Here is a 20591-nt window from a genome sequence, read left to right on the forward strand (position 1 = left end):
TTTTGTTACTAATGTTACTCATGCCCAGGAATGGCAAGTGAGATATAAATCTCTTGTGTTAAGAAATGCAGAGGGAGAGAAGTTACTGTTCTATGACATTGAAGATGCTGTTAAGTAAGGATGGGTAATAGTAATTCCTAGAAAAGTAGTGTTCAGTAGGGCTCAGTTTTTTCATTTTGCACATAAAAATGTTTTGGAGTTTGGGAAGGATGTTTTGAGCTTTGAAAACTGTTTCCAGAGCTGCAGAGAGTGACAAAACTGAGCAGTTCAGTAGCAGAAGAATGTGAGTGATTTTTCACAAGAGAAACTGCAAGCTTCTGAAGCAGTGGATTATAATCTGGGGAAAGTGGAGCTGAACAGCATAAAATCATTTGGGCTATGACCTCGTATCTTTATATCAACATATACTTTTGATCATCACTAATGAAAAGTGCAGGAAATTGAAACTTCAGTTGTGTAGTTAGAGGTTTCTGAAAGGACCACAGTGATCTGATTAGAATTTATTCACTTCTCATTCCATTCTTGCGATCTTGATATGATAGGAGGAGTTTATTAAACCACAAAGTACAAATTGAAATTGTGCAGATTTATTTTGGGTGATTCACTGCTTCAGCAGCTAGATGTGAAGGTCAGTGGAGTATACTGGGGAAAGCAAGGTTGAAATCTTAGTGCTGTTTCTCGGCTTCTTATTGTTGAATTCAGCAGTGGAAGCCAAAGCGATGGAGAAATTTGCTTGGGCGTTGGTCTTCCCACCGTTATTCAAATTGCTGTACTTTTTACTTTCCATAGCTTGCCGAAGGAAAGATCGACAGTGATTTATTGGTGGCAAATGCATCATAGCAGCTTCAGTCATATATTCCATAAGTGAATGCATGAGAGAGTAAGCATCCCTTGCCCTGTTCAGATCCCAGTTGAAAAGTTTTAGTAATATAATGGTTTTGATACAAATGAATAGGAGCGGGGAAGCCCCTGAACTCTCATTTTATATTCAATTTTAAAGCTTTCAAGAAAAACATATTGTGGCTTTGCTCTTTAGTCTTACTGTATGGGTAGTACAGCATCTGAGATAGCCTGGCTTCCATGGGATAAAGTGAGGAACAGTGAATGTGTGATCAGTGAAAAGTTCCCTCTTTAACCACAGAGAGTACCAGTCACTGGCACAAGTGTGACTGCAGTTCACTAGACTGATAGTCACCTAATTGTGATTTCCTCTGTGGGATAAGCTGTAAATGAAGTGGACCTAACAATTACATCCAAATATTAAGGAATTGCTTTCTGGCAGACAACATTGCACAGAGGAGAAACAAGGGTGGGACAGGAGAAGTAGATGGACAAAAAAAAAAATTCCATGAAAACAGAGCACATAAATCTACCTTCCACTTGTGGGGGATGGAAAAGCGAAGGACATTTCAGTAGGAAATGAAATATTCGTGTTCTGAAACGTCTCCTGTTCAAAAGATTTTGTAATTACGTTTTGGAGTAGTTTTTTCTCTTTCTGGTGAGATGGTTTTAATTTTGGATTTTTGAGTCAGTGAAACACTTAATTGCTGAAAATTACTTACCCTGGTAGCAGAGGCAAGTTGTCATGTCTCCTGATAATGTTAGACATTAAAATCACTTAATAATACTGAGCATTCAAGAAAATGAAAATATTACTGATGAACTCACCAACTGTTTGTTTCCTAAAAACAAAGAAGCAGAGACAAGAAGCATGCAGAGTGGAAGGAAGAAGGGAATTCCTGGGAATGGATCACTTAGGATTTCACGATCTAGAAGATGGCAAGAGGATTCCCTGACTTGTTTTAATACAAGAATCCTTTCCTGGGTTGTTTGTTTTGGTTTGTTTTTTTTGAGATGATATGAAAATGAGCTTTTGAGTTTTATGATTATCATAATACTGCACCTCTTTTCTTCCTTTTTCTATAGGTGTAACAGAAAAATTCCTGCTGCAATTGCTGCCTAAAAACATCAGAAGTGACTGTCCCATGTGAAGATCTGTAATTCTGCTTTGTGTGAAATGGGACTCAACTGCTGTAGAAAATACAGTAAAAGAGATCTGTGGTCTTCAGTGTGCTTTCTGAAGCATTATGTGACATCTGGACAAAAGTTACAAAAGGTCATGCTAGGATGGTTTTGTGGTGGTGGTGGGTTTTTTGTTTGTTTGTTTGATGCTTTGCTTTTTCATTTATGCGCACCTGAAAGATGTCAATCCTTTGAAAATACCAACTGAGGCTCCAAAATTTAAGACGACTTCACTGCCTTTCCATTTTTTAAACCTAGACTGTAACTACATTGCCAGCTTCATTGAAGAACCCAGTTATGTTGAGAAGTTCTGTTTGATAGTAGACAGGTCAGTGGTAATGCAGAAATGGTGTGTATTTGAGACAGCTTGAATCTTTCATCACTTAAAGTGCAGTGCTTTGTGAAAGAAAGCGTTTGTGAAATAAGATCTACTGATGACTGTAATTTCAGGAGGCTCATTTAGAAGGTGGATATGTGTGTGGATAGTGTGAGTATGGAGTGCACTGTGCAGGTGAGGTGTTTAACAAGAGCCTGGAGACAGATCTTTTATCTCAGAGGATAGACTTTCCAAAGATGAAGTCACCACTTCGAATCCTAGCCAGTACCATGACAAGTGGAGACTTTTCCTAGCTGTTCACGGTGTATTGGACTGCAGGATTTATTTGCGGTAGAATAGAATTAACCAGGTTGGAAAAGACCTTTGAGATCATTGAGTCCAACCTATCATCTAACACTATCTAATCAACTAAACCATAGCACCAAGCACCCCATCCAGTCTCTTTTGAAACACTTCCAGTGATGGCAACTCCACCTCCCTGGGCAGCCCATTCCAATGGCAAATAGCTCTTTCTGTGAAGAACTTCTTCCTAACGTACAGCTTAAACCTCCCCTGTGTCCTCTTGTACTGTCACAGGTTGCTGTCAACATTACTAAATTAACCATTTCAGTCTTGATATTGCAAATACACCACAACTTCATTTCTGCTGGTATGTAGGGACTACAGGGAGCAGCAGTTCTGTGGCTTCACAACCACATGTAAGACAAGAAACAAGAGCATGAGACAAGGACCAAGGGGCTTTGATTCAGGTATCATAGGGAGCGCTCATGAAATGGATGTTTTTTGGGTTGGGATTTTTTGTCATTTATTTTACTCCAAAATGCTACCCTTCACATAAGCACCAAGAAGACCTGTCTGTCTATAAAGCTTTGTTTTATTTCAGATAGTATTCCAAATGCTAGATTATCTTTCCATGCAAAAATTGGTCTCCCAGTATCTCACACACTTAATGTACAAAGTCTGTGCATTTAGGACAGATTTATCTTGCAATGCAAGAGGCAATAGCAATTTTGAACCCATTTCCTATCTTTTTATTAAAAAAAAAAAAGGTTAAGGGTGAATACAGAGTACCTTTTGTGGTTTGGGTTAAAATTTCATTCTTAACAAATGTGATTCATAGGTAGAACAGAGGGGTTTCCCCTTATGTTGTATGGTGTATCCTCGCTTGTGGTAATTGAGGGTTTTTCCTCTCTTGTTCCTTTACTTGGGTGCATAGTCTAATTCTTCCTGTTCTTCTGGATGACTGTATATTAATTTCTTCCTTTTTGCCCAATCCTGATAGAATTTTGTAGGATTACCTGGTGTGGTGAAGAACAACCTTAAGAGGGATGTGGTTTAAAGACTCCCATGTTGTCATTCTAGCTATGACACTGCCTCCCCTGTTATATGGGGAAGTTCCTGACTCCTGCTTCAGTCTTCCTTCTGAGTAAATGAGAGTGAAATTTCACCACTATGTTTTGAAGGAACTTCATGCCTACTTCTGAATAATCCAGTCCTAATCCTGATCTCACTGAAACCAAGAAATGCTTTGCATTGATGAGTTGCTTTATTTTGATGTACAGCTTTGGAACACTTAGATTATAAATAGCTCTTGATTTTGTCTCTAGGTTTTTCCCCAGTGGAATTGGTAATAAGATAATGTACTTCAGCTTAATGATAGCAGTAAGGGTGGCACACAGTTTGGAATAAACACACTTTTTATCTTCAGAGGATATTTCCCTTCATTCCCTAAAGAAATGTTGTTGCTTTTAACTCCTGGATTAGCATCATAAAAAGAGATTTTAGACACCAGAATCTGAGATGTGGTTAATTATCCAGGTTTTGGCACTATATTGCTTTAGCAGCCAGGCAATGTTCTTCCAGGGTAATGTGTAGAAGTTTGTATCAGTGATCCTTTAAAATAGGAACAGGGGATGTATCTTTCAGGATCTAAGGTTAAATTTTAGTTCATGGCCCCAGAAGAAAGAGTGCTGTAGCCAGGTAGTGTAGCCATTGCTACAAAAGAGTTGTGGTTACTCTTAGCTGAGTCCAACATTAGTATTATCTGATGTTTATGTTGTACAGGTAGCTTCTTGTAGCTGCTTATTCCTCATGATCCATGACAATATCCAACTCCTGAGTGGCAGCGTTAATTAGGATATCTGAACGCATTTTACAAAGTAAATTAGTAGTGGTTTTCCTCTTTTCCTTCTGTAGAATTGGAGTTTCTGAAATGCCAGCAGCAATATGAGATGGGAACATAAGGTTGAGTATGTGGCTCTATCTGTGGTATGCTATTTTTATGAAAGCAAGTGAGTTTCTACAAATAGCAAGCTGTTGGGAAATTCCTGTATTTAAGAATATTCACTTGTAAACTGATGACTTTTATGAAGGGGAATGTCAGTTTGAATATTGAGTGAATGAAAATGCAAAACCATGGGTGTAGGCACATGGGATTTTGAAATGGCAAGATTTGATAATATAATTAAAACAAAAAAGGTCAGGACATGAGGATTTTTTTTGCCAGTTTTGCATTTTGAGTTGCTGTGTAACCTAATAAACCTAATGTGGCTTAATTTAATTGGACATGGAATGTATATTTTTCAACATGAAGATTCTAGGCAAATTTCAAGTTGTTCCAGTGAACAACACTGCTACTCACTATAGCTGAATTTAATCACTGTAACTCTACATGAGGAATTAAAAATGTTTTAAAACATTGTTAAATATCTGTGACAATGTTTAAGACATTTTTAATTCCTCATGTCTCAATTTGCATTATTCTTAAGGAGTACTTTCAAGTAGCCTATAATTTAAACCCTAACCTTTTAGAATCCTGAGGATTCCTACTTGCTTTTTCCTTTTCTTTTTCCTTTGTTTCTAGATTTCTTTACAGTTGCCCTCTGTCCAGAAATAATTTAGTACCAGGAAAAAGTTTTATTCAATGGTTTTGGAGGCCAGTGAGTTGAAAAAGTGGTTCATATGACTCTTGTGGTGTTCCTTGAACATAACTGAGATACAGAGAAGCATCTGAGCCAGCCCTGGCTACAGAGGAGAGCAGACTCGGACAGGTAATGGAGTGTAGTACTGAAGGGTTGAGGGAGAAAGCTGAGGCTGGAAGGGGAAATGGTGCAAGACCAGCAGGGGAAGAAAAGGATGTGGAGCGATACCTGTAGGGTTCTGAAGCAGAGAGTGAGACAGGAGACAGCTGGCTCTCAGGAGGATGTGAGGTCGTAAATTGATAGAAGCAGAGAGGGGGGAGAAAAACCCCCAAACAGCAAGACAAGCTCACTGGATCTGAGAGAACACCAGATGTGTCATACTGGGCACTGAAAATGAAAAGCACTTTTTTTGCTGCTATAGACAAAGGGGTGTGTGAGGCCTCTTGCATTGTAGTGCTTGTGAGAGTCCTTAATTCTAAGTAGAAGTGAAAGAACTTCCACTTGTGTTCAGAAACTAAGCTGATGTTTTTTTCCATTCAGAAAATGATTGAAAGACTGCAAAGAGAAAACAATGAAAGAAAAAATCAGAATAAGAAAATGAGTAGGCCTTGACTCAATGTTTAATTATATTTAAACAGTACAGGTACATTAGTCATTTTCTCTGGATTTCTTGTAAAGGAACTTTGTTGATTGTAAGCTTTTCCTGTCATTTTTTTTAAAAATAAAAGCATTTTGTAAATTAAATGAATTGGTATTTTGGAAATTGTTAATTATGGACACTGAAATGATTTACTCCTGACTTTCAGGGACATTGAATGTGAAGAGCACTGTGCAGAGGAAGCCATTTCTGCTGAGGTTTTCCTGGTGTGTGGTTCTCAGCAAACCCCAGGAGATGATACAGTACATGTTGTGGGGCACCATCTGCTGGTGCTGCCTCATCTGGCTGCTGCATGTGGGTATATGTCATACACAATGTTCTCTTATGGCATAGAGCACCTGCATTTCTCATGGGAGTTGGATCCCTCTGCTTTCAGTGAAGGTGGCTGGTGTTGCCCCTGCCCATGTGTAATCATGTCCCATGGCAGCTGCACAGTGAGAAAGTCACGTCTTCTATATTTGTTTCAGTTTACCAATAGACTGTGTTAGTTATGTTTTAATCTTTTCAAAGTGAATTTGCAGGAGAGAGCGATGAGAGAATTGACTCCAGTGCCCTCAGATGAAGTAAAGTGGGGTTTATCAGTGGACTTCTCCACTGATATGCAGAAGACCACAGGTTGCTGCAAAACAGTTACACTATGATGCACCTGACAACTCATGAATCTGTTGCTCTTTCCTCTTTTGTGCTAAAGGACCAGATATTGTAGGAGATTGAAAGGCCAGTCTGGAAATTATTTGAGGGAGCTAGACAGTCGGAGGGTTACATGAAGAAATTGCTAGCTGCTGAGAGTGGAAGAAGGAACCAGTAGAACCACCACCAGACAGATGTGAAGAAGGCTATTTAAAGGAGCAGTGTAAAAGTTGCTTTAGCTGAAGCTACCTTTTGGGACATGGACAGGAGCAGCATTTATCAGGTAAGCCTCCATTTAATGGTACAATTTTGGATACCAAAAGTCTGAGATTTAATCACTGCCTCCTTTTAAGGTTGTGCTAGAACCCATCAACATGACCAGTTTTGACCGTTAACTTGGTTATGGTGAAAAGGGGAAATTTGGAGCTGCAGAATCTCAATGTCAAAAGGATGCAGAAAATGGAGTTGGTAATCAGCACCAAATTGCTGTTTCTGCAACTTGTTGTAGTAGGATTGAGAGTGTAGTGTTAAAGCTAAGTCAGCCCTGTGCTGTCTTAAGAATTTCCTGCTACCCATACTTCGGTTTATCCTGTAAAAGCTCACATGCCCAGACAGCAAGCTTGGAGAGAGAGGTACCTCAGAAATACCTGTTAGAAATAATTATAAAAATGTAACTTTTCTACCCTAATTATCAAAGTCAAAGAGCAAGTAACTGTATAGCACCATTCCTGGATTATATATGGGCCTGGTGATGGTGTTTAAAAGAAGAATGGTGGATTTGAAATTACATTGGCTGTACAGTGACTAATGCTCTGCCAACTTCTGCAATCTAATACTATACGTTATGTCCATTTCTGACTGGTTTTCTTTTGTTTATCAGTCTTGTTCTATCACTTTGGGATGTCTTAATTAGTCCAGTACTACCTGTTGGAGAGGGAGTAAAAGAGTATGCCTGTGACAAGTGGAATCTGGCACATTAATGTCAATTTTTTCAGTTGTACATCTCTGGGGTTAATAGGATCATGGCACTTTGTGCAATTGGAGCTGGCCACATGTGTCTGAATAATTTATTACATATGATCAACATTCAAATAGAGCAACAAGAAGCAGCCCAATTTTAATCATAGGTTATGAAGACAATTGTAAAATACTGTGTTCTAAATCTATGAAGCTTTCTATTTGTCTTCATGTAGTTTAGAATATGTTTATTGTATATTTAAAAACATAAATAACTTTTAATTTAAAAACTGAGCATGAGTAATCCAAACTCATGTGAGTGGTGATAACTGGCTCTTGGTACAGAGCAGTTTCACTGAAGTGATTAATTTGTGTTGGTGCTTCCTTTTGGTGGAAAATAAGGACATTTGTGGGGGCTGGGAAAACACCTTGGGTGGGGTTTTTTTTGATAATGAAATGGGTTGTTGATGGATCAGTACTCAGACAGAAACTTTCATGGAGGGAGAAGTTTTCAATGAGATTATTATCCATTTTTATTCTCCCAATGACTTCAGCTTCTGGTTTCTTTTATTCCATAAAAGGGATTTAATGTTTGCTGAACAGCTCTGCTGCTCTTCATCTGATCTTCATCACTGTGCTACCCACTGATTTATACTTAAAAGCTACATAAGGCATATGTGTCAGACAGGGAAATTTGCCAGAGGAGTGTCTCTCATACTGAGATAAATCTGTTGAGAACTAGGTAGAACTAGTTAAAGTATTTACCCATCTCACAGAGGTGTCACTTTTCAATTTTGACCTTTTTTCCCCTGTGCCACTGAAATGATGTTGAAACCTTGCAACACTCAGGAAAGAGCGAGATTGATCCATAGCAGTCAGAAAGCTGTTGAATAGGCACCCCCTCTGGCATCTTGGTGGGGCACATGCATATGGAGAAGCCAAATCAAGCAGAGCGAGGATTGGACCCCAAGTCTGTCAGTCACTTCCCCAGTGAACGTTCATCTCAGAAAACTGCTCTCTGCTCTGCCAGTGTGCACATGCTCTTGTTTTTAATAACCTTCCCATCCTGGAACTGAGAAATGAATTTTGTTGGAAGTTCTGCCAGATTCTTTCAGTGAAAGCTGAAAAGGAAAGCTTGTTACACTAATTGTTATCCTCCAGTGGATAACTGGACAATTCCTATCTCAGTCCACTTCTGAGTTTGCTTTGTATGACATCCTTCTAAGGAAAGTCTTCTGATGCAGGACATCAGAAGGACATGTTTTTTAAAAGGCAGTTTCTGGTTAGCCATTGACAAATCCAGGCGAGGTGGTTCTCTGTGCTTGTGCTGAGTGCTGCAGTGAGCAGCCCAGCACGATGTAGATGCCATTAGTGCTGGACAGAGCAGTGACCTTGCCACAACTGAAGTTCTGGGTGAGCTTTTGGGAGGATGAGTATGTACATGCTGGGTGTCATTGCCTGCCTGTCTTCATATTGGTTTGGTAAAGTTACTGCACTGGATTCATTTTTGCTTCATGCTCTATCTCTGATACAGATTTCATCTGAAGCTTTGGGAAATCTAATTACTTTGTGCCTGCCCTATTTTCCTCTTGGCAAAATAGGGAATAGTAGTAATACTGAGGAAGTGAATCATTTGTGAGGTCCTGAAACACACTGATGGCTTTATAAACACTTGATGCATAAAACAATGTTTTCGCTCTAATTTTTTTCCTTGTCCCTGTTTCTTAACCTATGGGAATGAAAAGTGTCTGTGCAGACATTATCCTCTTAATCAAAGTAAATTCTCTTTAGGACTAATCAGATCTGTTTCACTGAATTTGGACCGTTGTCAGGTAAAATCTTGGATTTTTTTCCAAAGAATCATAGAATGGTTTGGGTTGGAAGGGACCTTAAAGATCATCTAGTTCCAACACCCCTGCCATGGGCAGGGACGCCTTCCGCTAGAACAGATTATTCAAAGCCTCATCCAGCCTGGTCTTGTAATGCCTCTAGGAGGGGTCATCAACAACCGTCTTTTTTGATCACTAACTCTTTACAGAAGTGAGAGAATTGTTCCCTGTGTTTGAGAGATGGTAATTTATTTTTTTTAATTATTTTCTTAAAAATCTGGATGTGGAGAAGTTCTGTTTCCCTTTCTCTGTTGCTTGCTGCCCTCTTGTGCTGTGATCTCGTCTGTACATTAGTGTGTTCATCTGCCATTCATAAAGGCAGTTCCGAGCTTGGAGTTGCTTCTTGATTTGATGAAATGCTGGGTTTGGTGTGCCACCCTTACACATTGTTCTGTATTTCCCTCCCTGCAGATACTGACTTCTGTTCACTCAGTATTAGCTGGCTCCAGTCTTGACCTCTTTTTCTTTCAATGTCTCTACATTTGTTTCAAGGGAGGATGGAGAGAGCTGCGGCTCTGATCAAACTTATCACAACAGATCAGACAAAAGGTTTACATGAAATGTGCTGTATTTTCTGTTACATCTGGTTGGTGAGTGATCCCCTTGCTTCTGTGGCTTAAAAATGAAAGTCTTTCTGTTTTCTTGTTGTAAAGATACTCTCTGATGGATGGTTCTTTGCTATTCAGCCTAGAGCGGCTGCCATGAATTCACGAGCCCTATTTTTTTTCTTGTGTAAATGTAGCCTCAGAGCATCTGTATGTAAGTGGTATGTTTTGACCTGTGAATATGACTCAAGGTGATTTGTCTTACCTTAATTTTAACCTAACTTTGCATTTTCTGAGTATATTGCTATACTTTCAATCTTCATCCTCTCTAAGTTCATCAGAAGTTCTAGCCACCATGTTAAACTACTCATCCTCTGTAAGTTGTTGCTCATACTTTATTCTGTTCAGGAGTAGGGGAAAAGATGTACAAGACATGCTGAAGTGATCAAGTCCTGTGAGACACAAATATACAGAACAAGGAGAATTGAGAACAGAGAAACAAAGTTTCCATCAGGAATAAATAAATTATTCTGTATGAGCAACGCCTCCTCTTTTGAGATTGTAACATCTCTGAAGTCTAGAAAATGGACACAGTTTGGAGTATTTTTTTCAGGTGCCTTCAGGCTAGGTGTTTTAAACATATACTTCATGATGTTACAGCAGTAACACAGTTGGACAAGGGACAAGTACTGGGAAATGTTCAGCTCTGTAATCAGGAGAAGGGCAAACTAAGAACTTAGTTGTTGTCTCTTCAGTATATATCAAGGCGTACTGTTATGAGAATGATTCTTGCAGCTTCTCAGCTGCAGCTGTTTTGAATTTCCACGCAGGTATCAACAGGTGGCAGCACAGCAATTCAGGTCATGAGCAGGGGCAAAGAAGATGCATGACTAGGAAATGTTCTCTTTCACCTTTACTCTTTTTAAACCATGGCCCATCAGCACAAGTGCAAAGCAAAAAAGGCTGTTGGACAGTTTTGTTTTGCTCCCCACCCTGACCGCTGGTGGGACAACATGTAGGGTGTGTAACAAAATTTATTGAGTGCAAGAGCATGGCATTTCTGTGTAGTACAAACCAAGATATTAGAGATGTTGTAACTCTGAAAGGGAGTTCTTTTACATCTCTACCAATATCTAGGTCATTTTGGGCAAAACTGTCCAGCCTTTTCAGCAGAGTTCAATGGTTGAGTTGCTCTAGCCTTAGCTCAGTTCTCTTTGGTGTGGGAGGCACTCTTGATTTACATTGTGCCAGCACATACCCATACAAAGCACAACATGTGTTGTATGCTGTGCTCCAGCAAATATTGCATGTACCATAATCCTAAAGTCTTCTGTTAAAGCTTCTGAGCAATCTGCTTCAGGTTCTATTTGGTCTATAGCAATGAAATTGTAGTTACAAGAACACGTCTAGACCATGAACCACATATGCAGGAAGACAAAGTAGCCTGCTTTAGGGTCTGTTTGCTTCCTACAATGTGTTGTAAAGATACTTAAATGCTCTCAGATGTCCGCAGCAGAAAATCTGTTTGATCAGCTACCAATAATATGTCCAAAATCATACTTAACTGGTATTTATTGTTCTTGTTCCTTAGGTTTTAAAGGCAAAGAAATGTCTAATTCCAAATGTTTTGTGTGTGTATTCTAATGTGATTGTAGCTGTAGGTACCAATACTGAAAGATGCATGCTAGAAATAGAAGCAGTGTGTATGTGCATAATTCAATATATATACTATGAAAGAGAGGCTGTAATAGACTTAGCAAATATTCTGCCCAGAGAGGTTTTGGAGCCTCCTTCTCTGGAGACATTCAAAGCCCACCTGGATGCATTCCTGTGTGACCTGCTCTAGGTGGTCCTTCCCTAGCAGATGGGTTGGACAAGATGATATTTCAAGGTCCCTTCCAACCCCTAATATTCTGTAGTTCTGTGACACTGCTTCAGCCACAGAGTATTCTGAACATTTTGACTAGCAGCTAAATCCTAAGTAGTTTGAGCAAGATTCATCATACCCAGTAACAGACATCAAATATGTAGTTACCCAACTGAAAACTAGTCCCTGATTATTACTTTTTTTTCTATCTGTATTAAATACCTTGTTCGAGGTGGGGATGTCTTGTTCTTGAGTATGTGTGTGTCCCTTCATTGAGTGGACAGGTAACTCAGATTTGGCTGGTGGTTATACTCTGGATGAATCCCAGCATACCTGACTCTCACTGGTTTCTTGTGGGCAAGGACAGGAGGGAGTGCTTGGGTTAGACCCCATGGTTTTCCTCTTCCTTCCAGACACTTTTACAGGCTGTCCTAGGCTGCACGTTCAGGTGTTTGCCACCACTGAACTATTTGGAAGCCAACAGGAGGCAGCTGACACATGCAGCTCCTTGGGAGTGAGTCTGCTGGCTCTGTTTTCAAGAGGAGAATAACTACTGGGCAGAGCAGGACTGCTCTTCTAGGAGAGAATGCATAGCAGCATTGTTCTGCACATTGTCCTCTCTCCTGGATGCAGCAGCCATTTGTTTGAAGTCTCCAGTGTTTTGTCACACTTCCTATTTGTTGTTATTTGAAAAGGCTGTGTTTTAAAAAGATTTTTTTCAAATGAGATGGGGGGGAGAATAAATTAATGATCCCCTATTAATGGTTACATAAGAACAGGGAGAAATTAAACTTTTACATGGCAAAATCTGTGATAGTATAGACTAGTAAAGTTAACTGAACAGTCTTATGGGCCACTGGCAGGGTAGAAAGAGAGGTTTTTAAAACAAAGAAAAAGAGAAAATTGTATTAGCTAAAATTATTTATTATCCCAGGCATATAAATAAGTCAGACTACATAGTCCTTGTTATGAACATTCCATTCACAGAAATACAATAAATAATTTAAATTAAATGAGTCAATTGGTATAAAAATAATTATCTCAGGAAAACTAAATATTATACAGAATTGTATATAGCATGCTAAAACACATCCTGAAGTGCCTGCAAAGGACACTTATGACCAAAATCATAAATACATCGTAAAACCTCCCTGGGAGGTAAGGAGCTTTTATGGCTTACTCTATGTACCTAGTTAACAAAACATACATTCTTTCTGCAGAGAGCACAGTTAGTACAAAGAGAGGTCATCTTACAAATGAAAACATCTGGAATTGTGATAACTGGTTCTTCCAAGGGTCACAAGTTCCTCATGGGGCATCTTCGTTTTTCTCTTGAGAACAGTGTCCAAGGACAAGATGATGTCTTCTTGTAGCCTGCTCTGTCCTTCGCTGATTTCCTGTTCTTGAGTCGGCATTCCAGTAACCCTGCATAAGGCACTCAATCCTTCCTGACTCTGACAGAGGGTTAGCCTGAGGGCTTAGCATCCCGCAAGGCAAAGCCTACTTGAAGTGTGCACAGTTGCCCATGATGATTGTGCTGCTGCTGCCCAGAAATGTGGTGTTAACTAAAACCAACTGTGATAATTTTCTGATTAAAATTCCCCATCCATGTCTGGACTGTTAGCTTATGACATTCTGATAGGAAGTTGCTTTTCTGTCATAAAACATCCATCCCAAGTACCAAAGTTGCTTCTCAATGTGTTATGACTGTAGCTAATAAGTATTTAATGTACAATGATCTCTTAGTTAGGGTGTGCTAATCACATTTTTTCTGCACAACAAGAATTGTAACAGACTATCTTTTTGAATATGCTTAGCAAATTACTGGAAAAGACATTTACAATCAAAAAGTACATACTGTGTTCTTTATACAACAATAAAGCTCTTTCCCCAAAACTGCACCTGGAAATATTCCATAGAGGTGAGTGAAAAGTACTGATTTATCAGGTGGCCTTCTAGGACTCCCCCAAAAAAGCACCTACTTCATGCTAAAGACTTTCAATTGAAATTTGTTCATAAAGATTTAAATGTGATATTGGAGAAACATAACAGGTATTCTGTGATTGCAGGACATGCTCTAATGTTTTCTCAGTTGTTTTTGTCCTGACTGAAGTATCCTGATGATCCTGTGACTGTAAAATCCATTGCAGTTGGAGCAGCAGCTTTGCATATTGCTTAGCAGTTGATTCTTTTAAGGGATTTTATGGGTAGCAAAGCCAAAGAAATGGGGATAAAAGGTGCAGAACACTGTTTAAACTTAGTTGCTTGATTACTTACATATGAGTGGTAGTTCATGGTTAGAATATTAATTCTCATGTGCTAATGTGGAAACACTGAGGTATGAGACACAAGGTTATTCAGAGGAAGACCAGATTTCCAAATGGGGGGTGGGGTGGGGTGGAAATGATCACATAAAAATGATCATCACCAGAAACAAGGAGAGTTCAGAGTGGAAATTTAGTTTAGTTTCTTCCTTTTCTGACATATGTCTTTGAGGAGGTTCACATTTCAGGACAGTAAAAATGCACAGGCAAACTACCTTTTCATATTAGTTTTCCTGTAGGCTGCCATTGGTAGGAATGGAAATATTTTTCATGCTGCCTTATTTTTGGAGGTAACTAAGCTTGCTATTTTCCATCGTAACACTAGATGTACTTTTCCAGTTTCCTCTCTATAGCACATTGCTACTAAGTAAAGAGTAAATTAAATGAAAGGTGAATTTTTACTTGAAGGCTTTACACTGTCTTCCAAGATAGTTTCCTCATGTGAGGCTAATATTTGTTTGGGGGGAATTAACAGTTGCTTCTCAGATGGAAGAGTCTAGAGGTACTGAATCACTGCAAGCAGAATATAATGGCATATAGTTAAGATGCTAAAAACTAGGTTTAAGTGCTCTGATACTCTTATTTTAGAAAGTTTTAGTGGTATCTCTGGCAACACAGAAATGTTCAGGATTCAGAAGCTGTACAGGCAAGCTTCTACATAACAAAAAACCTTTTCCGTTTTTAAAGAAAAAAATGCCAATTAAAGTGTAAAACTGAATGAAGAGTGGAGAGCAGAAATAGTGTTCATGGTACATGAATGAATGTGAGGTACTGTCTTCTGGGAAAGATCAATATGCATTTGAGCTGCTGTATACTGAATAATTATCAACTACTGCATTTTGCAGTCATGCCTCTGTGGAATTTCATCATCTGAAATGTGTTTTTCCTCACAGAATCCTCTATTTCCACTTTAAGCATGTAGGTTACTCCTTTCCCTGTCAAAACAGTCACTTCCAGATGGTCACAGGACATGTGTGCCATGCAGTATGATTTATAAATGTTTTTCCAGTATTTATACTGCAGTTAAATGCAGGATATTTTTTCCATAGTTAGAGCTAAGATACAATTTAAGAGTTTAGAAATAAACTTCCATGTGTAGATAAGGAAATGCGTCCAAGTAGACACATTTTGAGACTTCAAAGCCTCTGATAATTTTTTGTTGGTTTTCTTTACAAAGTTTTAGACTTGTCTGCGTGAGATTCATTTAAGATCAATGCAAAAACACAGGAGTAGCCATCTCCTGTATATCTGCTTCAGCAGAAGGTAAATCTCTTAAAAGAACCTACTTTTGTGAAGTAGTAGTTTAGTTTTCACTGCAAGGTAAGGCTACCATCACTTTCAAAACGGCATCCATCTTACAAATAGACATCCAGCTATGACTCCTTTGGTAGAAGCTTCCACTTACCCCACACACAGAGCACAGCATAGTAGCAATGGAAAATATTTACATTTTTCATTTTTCTTTAAATAACATAGTGTCTGCTTTAAATAGTAGGTTTCAGTTGCCTGCAGCTCTGCTTTGTCCTACATCAGGCCTTGAATAACTGTAAAAAAAACCCCACATTGTTAGAAATAGTGTAAAATAAGGAAATCTGTCATTGTTTGCAAAATGTCAGATGGCAACCAGGATTACCTTTTGGATTAGTTTTGCAAAGCTCTTCAGAAACTCCTTGGGAGTTTTTTTCTGGTAAGATTCACATGATGAGTCACACTGCTGGAAGATAAAATAACGGCACTCCTAAACAGTCCATCAGTATCATAACCAACACTTGAAGCTTTCTTAATGAAAAATCAAAGCCTTTGGCAAACTGAAAAGCTGAGACATAGGCTGTTTCAGAAAGGGAAAGATTATAGCAGTGACAGCTTTAGTTGATATTTCTTGCTGGGATCCCTGACCTTTTGTCTGCCACACTGCATGGTTGACAGCTGCATGCATGCAATTGCTTTGATCAGCGTGAATGCCTCTCCCAGAAGTCCAGAGAATTAGACATTTTTAATTTCCAAAGTAATGAAGATCATTATAGATATTTTTTTCTAACAAATTTGCTGTCTGCAATGTCATCGTGGCAGGTAGTGTCTGCTACAGAAGACAAGGACCAGTGATCACCACTATGAGCACTGTGACGAAATCCTACCTGTCCAGAGTTGCTGATGGTGAATCTTTGCAAGACTTTAACAGTTTGGGTGAATGTAGAATTGACTTGTCTGCTTTCTGGCTGTAATTTCAGTATGCCCTGCTGGAAGCAGGTCACAGCTGCGGACAGGCATCCATCCTAGGACAGAAAAATAAGGAGCAGTTTTAAAACTAACATTGCAGCATTTTATTCCCGCATGTGTTGTGATCCATGTGAAAAAGTCACATCCTGGGATATTCATGGAGACAATTCAGCTGTGGTTTCAGATAGTCAAGAGATCTTTTGTTCTTTGATAATTACTGAAATATTTCCTTACACAATAAATCTCTGAAATGTATCTGCTTGGAATTCATCACAATAGCAGCTGGGGAAAAAAATGCTGCTGAAGAGTAGATCACATTTTAATGAGCACAGGCATGAATATTTTCATTTGTAAAAATGCCATTGCTCTGGGTTGTTCCTCAGCACTACATTTGGCAATAGAATTTTTTTCTCCATACTTTTAGTGCCATTTCAAATATTATCTGCTTAATAATTACACTTTGAATTGATATAAAACCAGTGTGTTTTCAGATACCATTGAAATGCAATGAAGGTGATAAATCAGTTACCTTACTAAAAGAGGGATGAGGGGCAATTGTCTTATTGTGTTGCTTTAAATTCGGGTGCACATTAAATTTACACCAAAGAAAGTAAGTTCTAGCTGTATCTAACTTGAAAAAGAAGGCATCTGTTGTGATGATAGAAATGTTCTGTTACTGTTGCTTAACTGGCATTAAAGCAACCTGCCCTTCTCCTTCCATGGTGCAGCTGCATATTCTACTGGTGCTAACAGAAAGACCCAGAAGATCTCCAGAATCTCCTTTCCTGCACAGAAATTTTATTTTCCTTTGCTATAGAAAATGCCACCAAAAGTAATCTGTAGGCAGTGGAGAGAGAAAACTGATTGTTACTGAAGCCAATTTCTAACTGGCTTTCTGTTTTCCAGTGAAGGAAACATCTAGACCTGCTGATTATGCATGCTAGAAGGGCTCCGAAGCCATCATTGCTGTTCTGAACACCAGTTTCTACCTAAGCTAAATCTTACCTGGCTTATTAGATGCTGCTGATGTTGGGCAAGGACAAGGCAACATTCTGCTGCATTTGCTTATCACAGATTTTAATAGCAACACTTTGTATTGGTCAGGTATAATTTATTTTCCTTAAACCCCACACATTTATGTTTGTTTCAAGCTTCTTACTGTAACCAGTCTTGCTTACTGGAAAAAAACAACTCGTTTTTAAAGAGATCAGTTTTCCAGCTGAAACTGAAAACATTTTCTGCCTCATCTGTGAGGAGCTGAGAAACCAGCAGTTCTCATAGAAGCTGTCATCTTTTATTTGTTTTTCTGCTGAGTTAGCAGTTAGATGTAGACAGGCCAACAGTTACAGGGCCACAAGGATGGTGGGATTTGTTGTAAGGGTTAAGCACTTCAGTGCAGACCAATTACAAAGTGTAGACCACTGGTAATGTTTGAGTGAGCTAGGCAAACACAAAATACTCAAACCAGAACCAATTTGCAGCAGTACTCTGCATCTGACTCTAACCTTATAGATGAAGCCTTCACTTCCTGAACTTGTGTGTTCAGGGTTAGATGCTGATCTGGTCTAAATCAGCATTGTGTCCTGGCCTCTGCTGCAATCTCAATCACTAGCAATAAATTTAATTTGCTCTTTGCTCTTGAATCGCATTTTCCTCTCAAGTTGAAATCCTTTGGTCTTTTAAACTTCTTACCTCCTTCATTTTGCTAATAGAAAAAACCCACTGTTTTATTGTTGACTGTATGAGGAAATTGAGTGGGATTGAATTGGGACTAACAGCCCACTAATAGCCAGAGAAAGTCAAAACTAATAGTGGTAAACCACTGAATTTTGAACATTATAAAGGTTACATATAATTTTGGGCTATAGAAAGTATTCTTCTTCCTGGATATTCAAGGCTAAATGTAAATCTGACTCAAGTAGGTTATCGGAGAAACAATATTTTCATATTTGAAATGCAGTCATATGAAAATCCTGTTTCATTAGGGTGTTACTGCACCAAAACAGCATGAGTGCAGCTTTACCACACAGTAATTCATCTCTTAGTGTCTGGACAATTCAGTTAATGTGAATTTCACCCTGTAGAATGAAAAGTTTGTAAATGCGGTTGCTGGTGATAATTACTGTTAGCATACTAATACTGTTTTTTATTAGAGATTGGACCTGTGTCTACCTAGTACCTTCTAAGTATGTGAGCTCTGCCTCTAGTTTTCAGTGGAGGTATTTGAGACCTTCCATCATCAGACTATAAAACCCTAAGCTGCAACTAACTGAACTGTCTTCCTTCCTGAGGTGACCAAGATTGGTTTTGAGAAAAAAACAAACCAACACAAGCAAGTTGAGCAATTACTCACTAGTTGTAATTGCTTTGTTTCGGAGGTACTGGCAAACACAGTGACAAACAAAATGACAGCTAATCATCTCCTTCTTTTCACTTTGACACCACAACTTAGAGCGTTAAAAAAACCCCAGCAATTAGTTACTGTGTGTTAGGTTTTTGCAGTGCAGTTGTTTCTAGCAATGAGAAGGAATGTATCTGTTTTGGTCATGCTTCTGTATGCTTTTGGCAAGTGAAAAATGCACCCAACTGTAAAGCCTAGGAGGATGCTAGGAAAACCTGTGTGAAAGGAGGTGAGTTGTTTTTTTTCCTTTCTTTTGCAAAGGAGTTACAGTCCTGAGTGAAGTACATTTACACCTGTGATGTGTTTCAAAATCCTGTGCATAATGATCATTTTTCTACAGTGATCAAAATGGTTTGCTTTCTGAAGTGGCTGGCTGGGCTCACAGAATTACAGGTTAATTTAAGACACCTGGTAGCAGGAGAAGTAGGACATTAGAATAACTATGGCTTTGCATGTTGATGATTATCAAAAGAAAGCAGGATGTATTCTTCACAGCTTTTAAGACATGTTGTTACTATTATTAGCCTTTGATTTCACAGTGAGTCCTGCATCCTGTCACTTTCGAGTATGCACACGTTCTCTGTGCCTCTGCTGTACTCTGGTGTGTATAAGAAGTCCTTGACTTTGGAACATGCAAATTATCAGCATTAAATACTGTATAAATAAGTATCAAAAAGAGATTCACAGGGACCTGCTATTGTAATTTTAACTAGTTATAATCCAAGAAGATTACTTTGAGAATGCAGTTCTGTCTTCCTGTTGAGAGCACAGCCTTTGCACACAAATGGTCTCAGAGAAACCAGTGTGACTACACAGGAGATTAAGCTCTGACTTTGCATTGCCACTCCTGCATTAACTTGAGTAGGAGAAAAAGAGGGTCCCTTTGGGGTTGGCTCAGCAATGCTCCTAGTACTCCTGGAGCTCTTAGCAGCTGGAGGCACTTCCACTCCCAAAACCTGCATCCCCAAGAGCACTGCTGCTCATCTGGATCTTGTATGGATCTTAGCACTGCTTTTGGAGTAAATGGATTATATACAAATTTGAAACTACTACATATACTATACTACTATATACTACATTTGAAAATGTAGTAGAATATGCACATAACAGCAAAATAGTAATTAAAATCATGTAATACAAACACTTCTGTTGTTAAAAATCCAGAAATAAGGAACTTTTCATAAAGTATTTTTGGTTTTAGTCTAGTTTGCCTTTAGAGTACTAGGTGAGAAATGTGAAGAAGGTGGCATCTACCATTTGTCAGTGCAGTAAATCAATACCAAATCAAGTTGATACAATTAGAAACATTAAAAGCAATCTCACCACAGGGTTTTCTGGTGTATGCAGCAATTCAACATCCTACAATAAAACAAAGCTAAGTTAGGCAAGTTTGACATTTAAAAGTGATGTCCTCACAAGATACATTCTAAGCAATATATACTGCTTGAAAATAATTTTGTTATTATGACAAACACTTTGCTTACCTTATCTTTCACTGTGGTTTGTAAATATTTGATTGTCTTTAAAATCTGTTGGTATTTTGTTCGTTTGTGTGGACCTGTAGTCTGTGCCACACTGAAACAGAAGAAAAGCATACAGAAAATAATCATCCTCCTCTCCATGCTAATGAGTTTCGTTGTAAAAGGTGCCAGGAGCAAAGTTGTGCTATTCGAGATGAACACTTGGGTTTTATCTCAGGTAGGCTCCTTACCTATATATTGCTCCTTGCTGGAGAGGTAAAACCCACCCATTTCAGTTTGGAAAGCTTTGTAGAACGGATTAATGAGTAACCCTTTTTTCTTTTCCACTGGCTAGGTGCATGT

At 38.8% G+C, this 20591-nt stretch overlaps 1 protein-coding gene across 1 annotated transcript; it reads right to left on the minus strand.

Moving 5' to 3' along the window:
- Positions 1-616: 616 nt before the first annotated feature.
- On the minus strand, positions 617-20390 carry IL21 (interleukin 21). The gene is made up of 7 exons (XM_054172511.1): positions 20253-20390; positions 20092-20127; positions 16286-16423; positions 15782-15864; positions 13935-14022; positions 1669-1682; positions 617-896 (listed from the first exon to the last, which is right to left on the minus strand). The coding sequence occupies exons 1-7, from the start codon at positions 20388-20390 to the stop codon at positions 617-619; spliced, it is 777 nt and encodes a 258-aa protein (XP_054028486.1).
- Positions 20391-20591: the final 201 nt, after the last annotated feature.

Source organism: Dryobates pubescens, chromosome 24 (assembly GCF_014839835.1).
Source record: "Dryobates pubescens isolate bDryPub1 chromosome 24, bDryPub1.pri, whole genome shotgun sequence".
In the NCBI taxonomy this organism is placed as follows: domain Eukaryota; kingdom Metazoa; phylum Chordata; class Aves; order Piciformes; family Picidae; genus Dryobates; species Dryobates pubescens.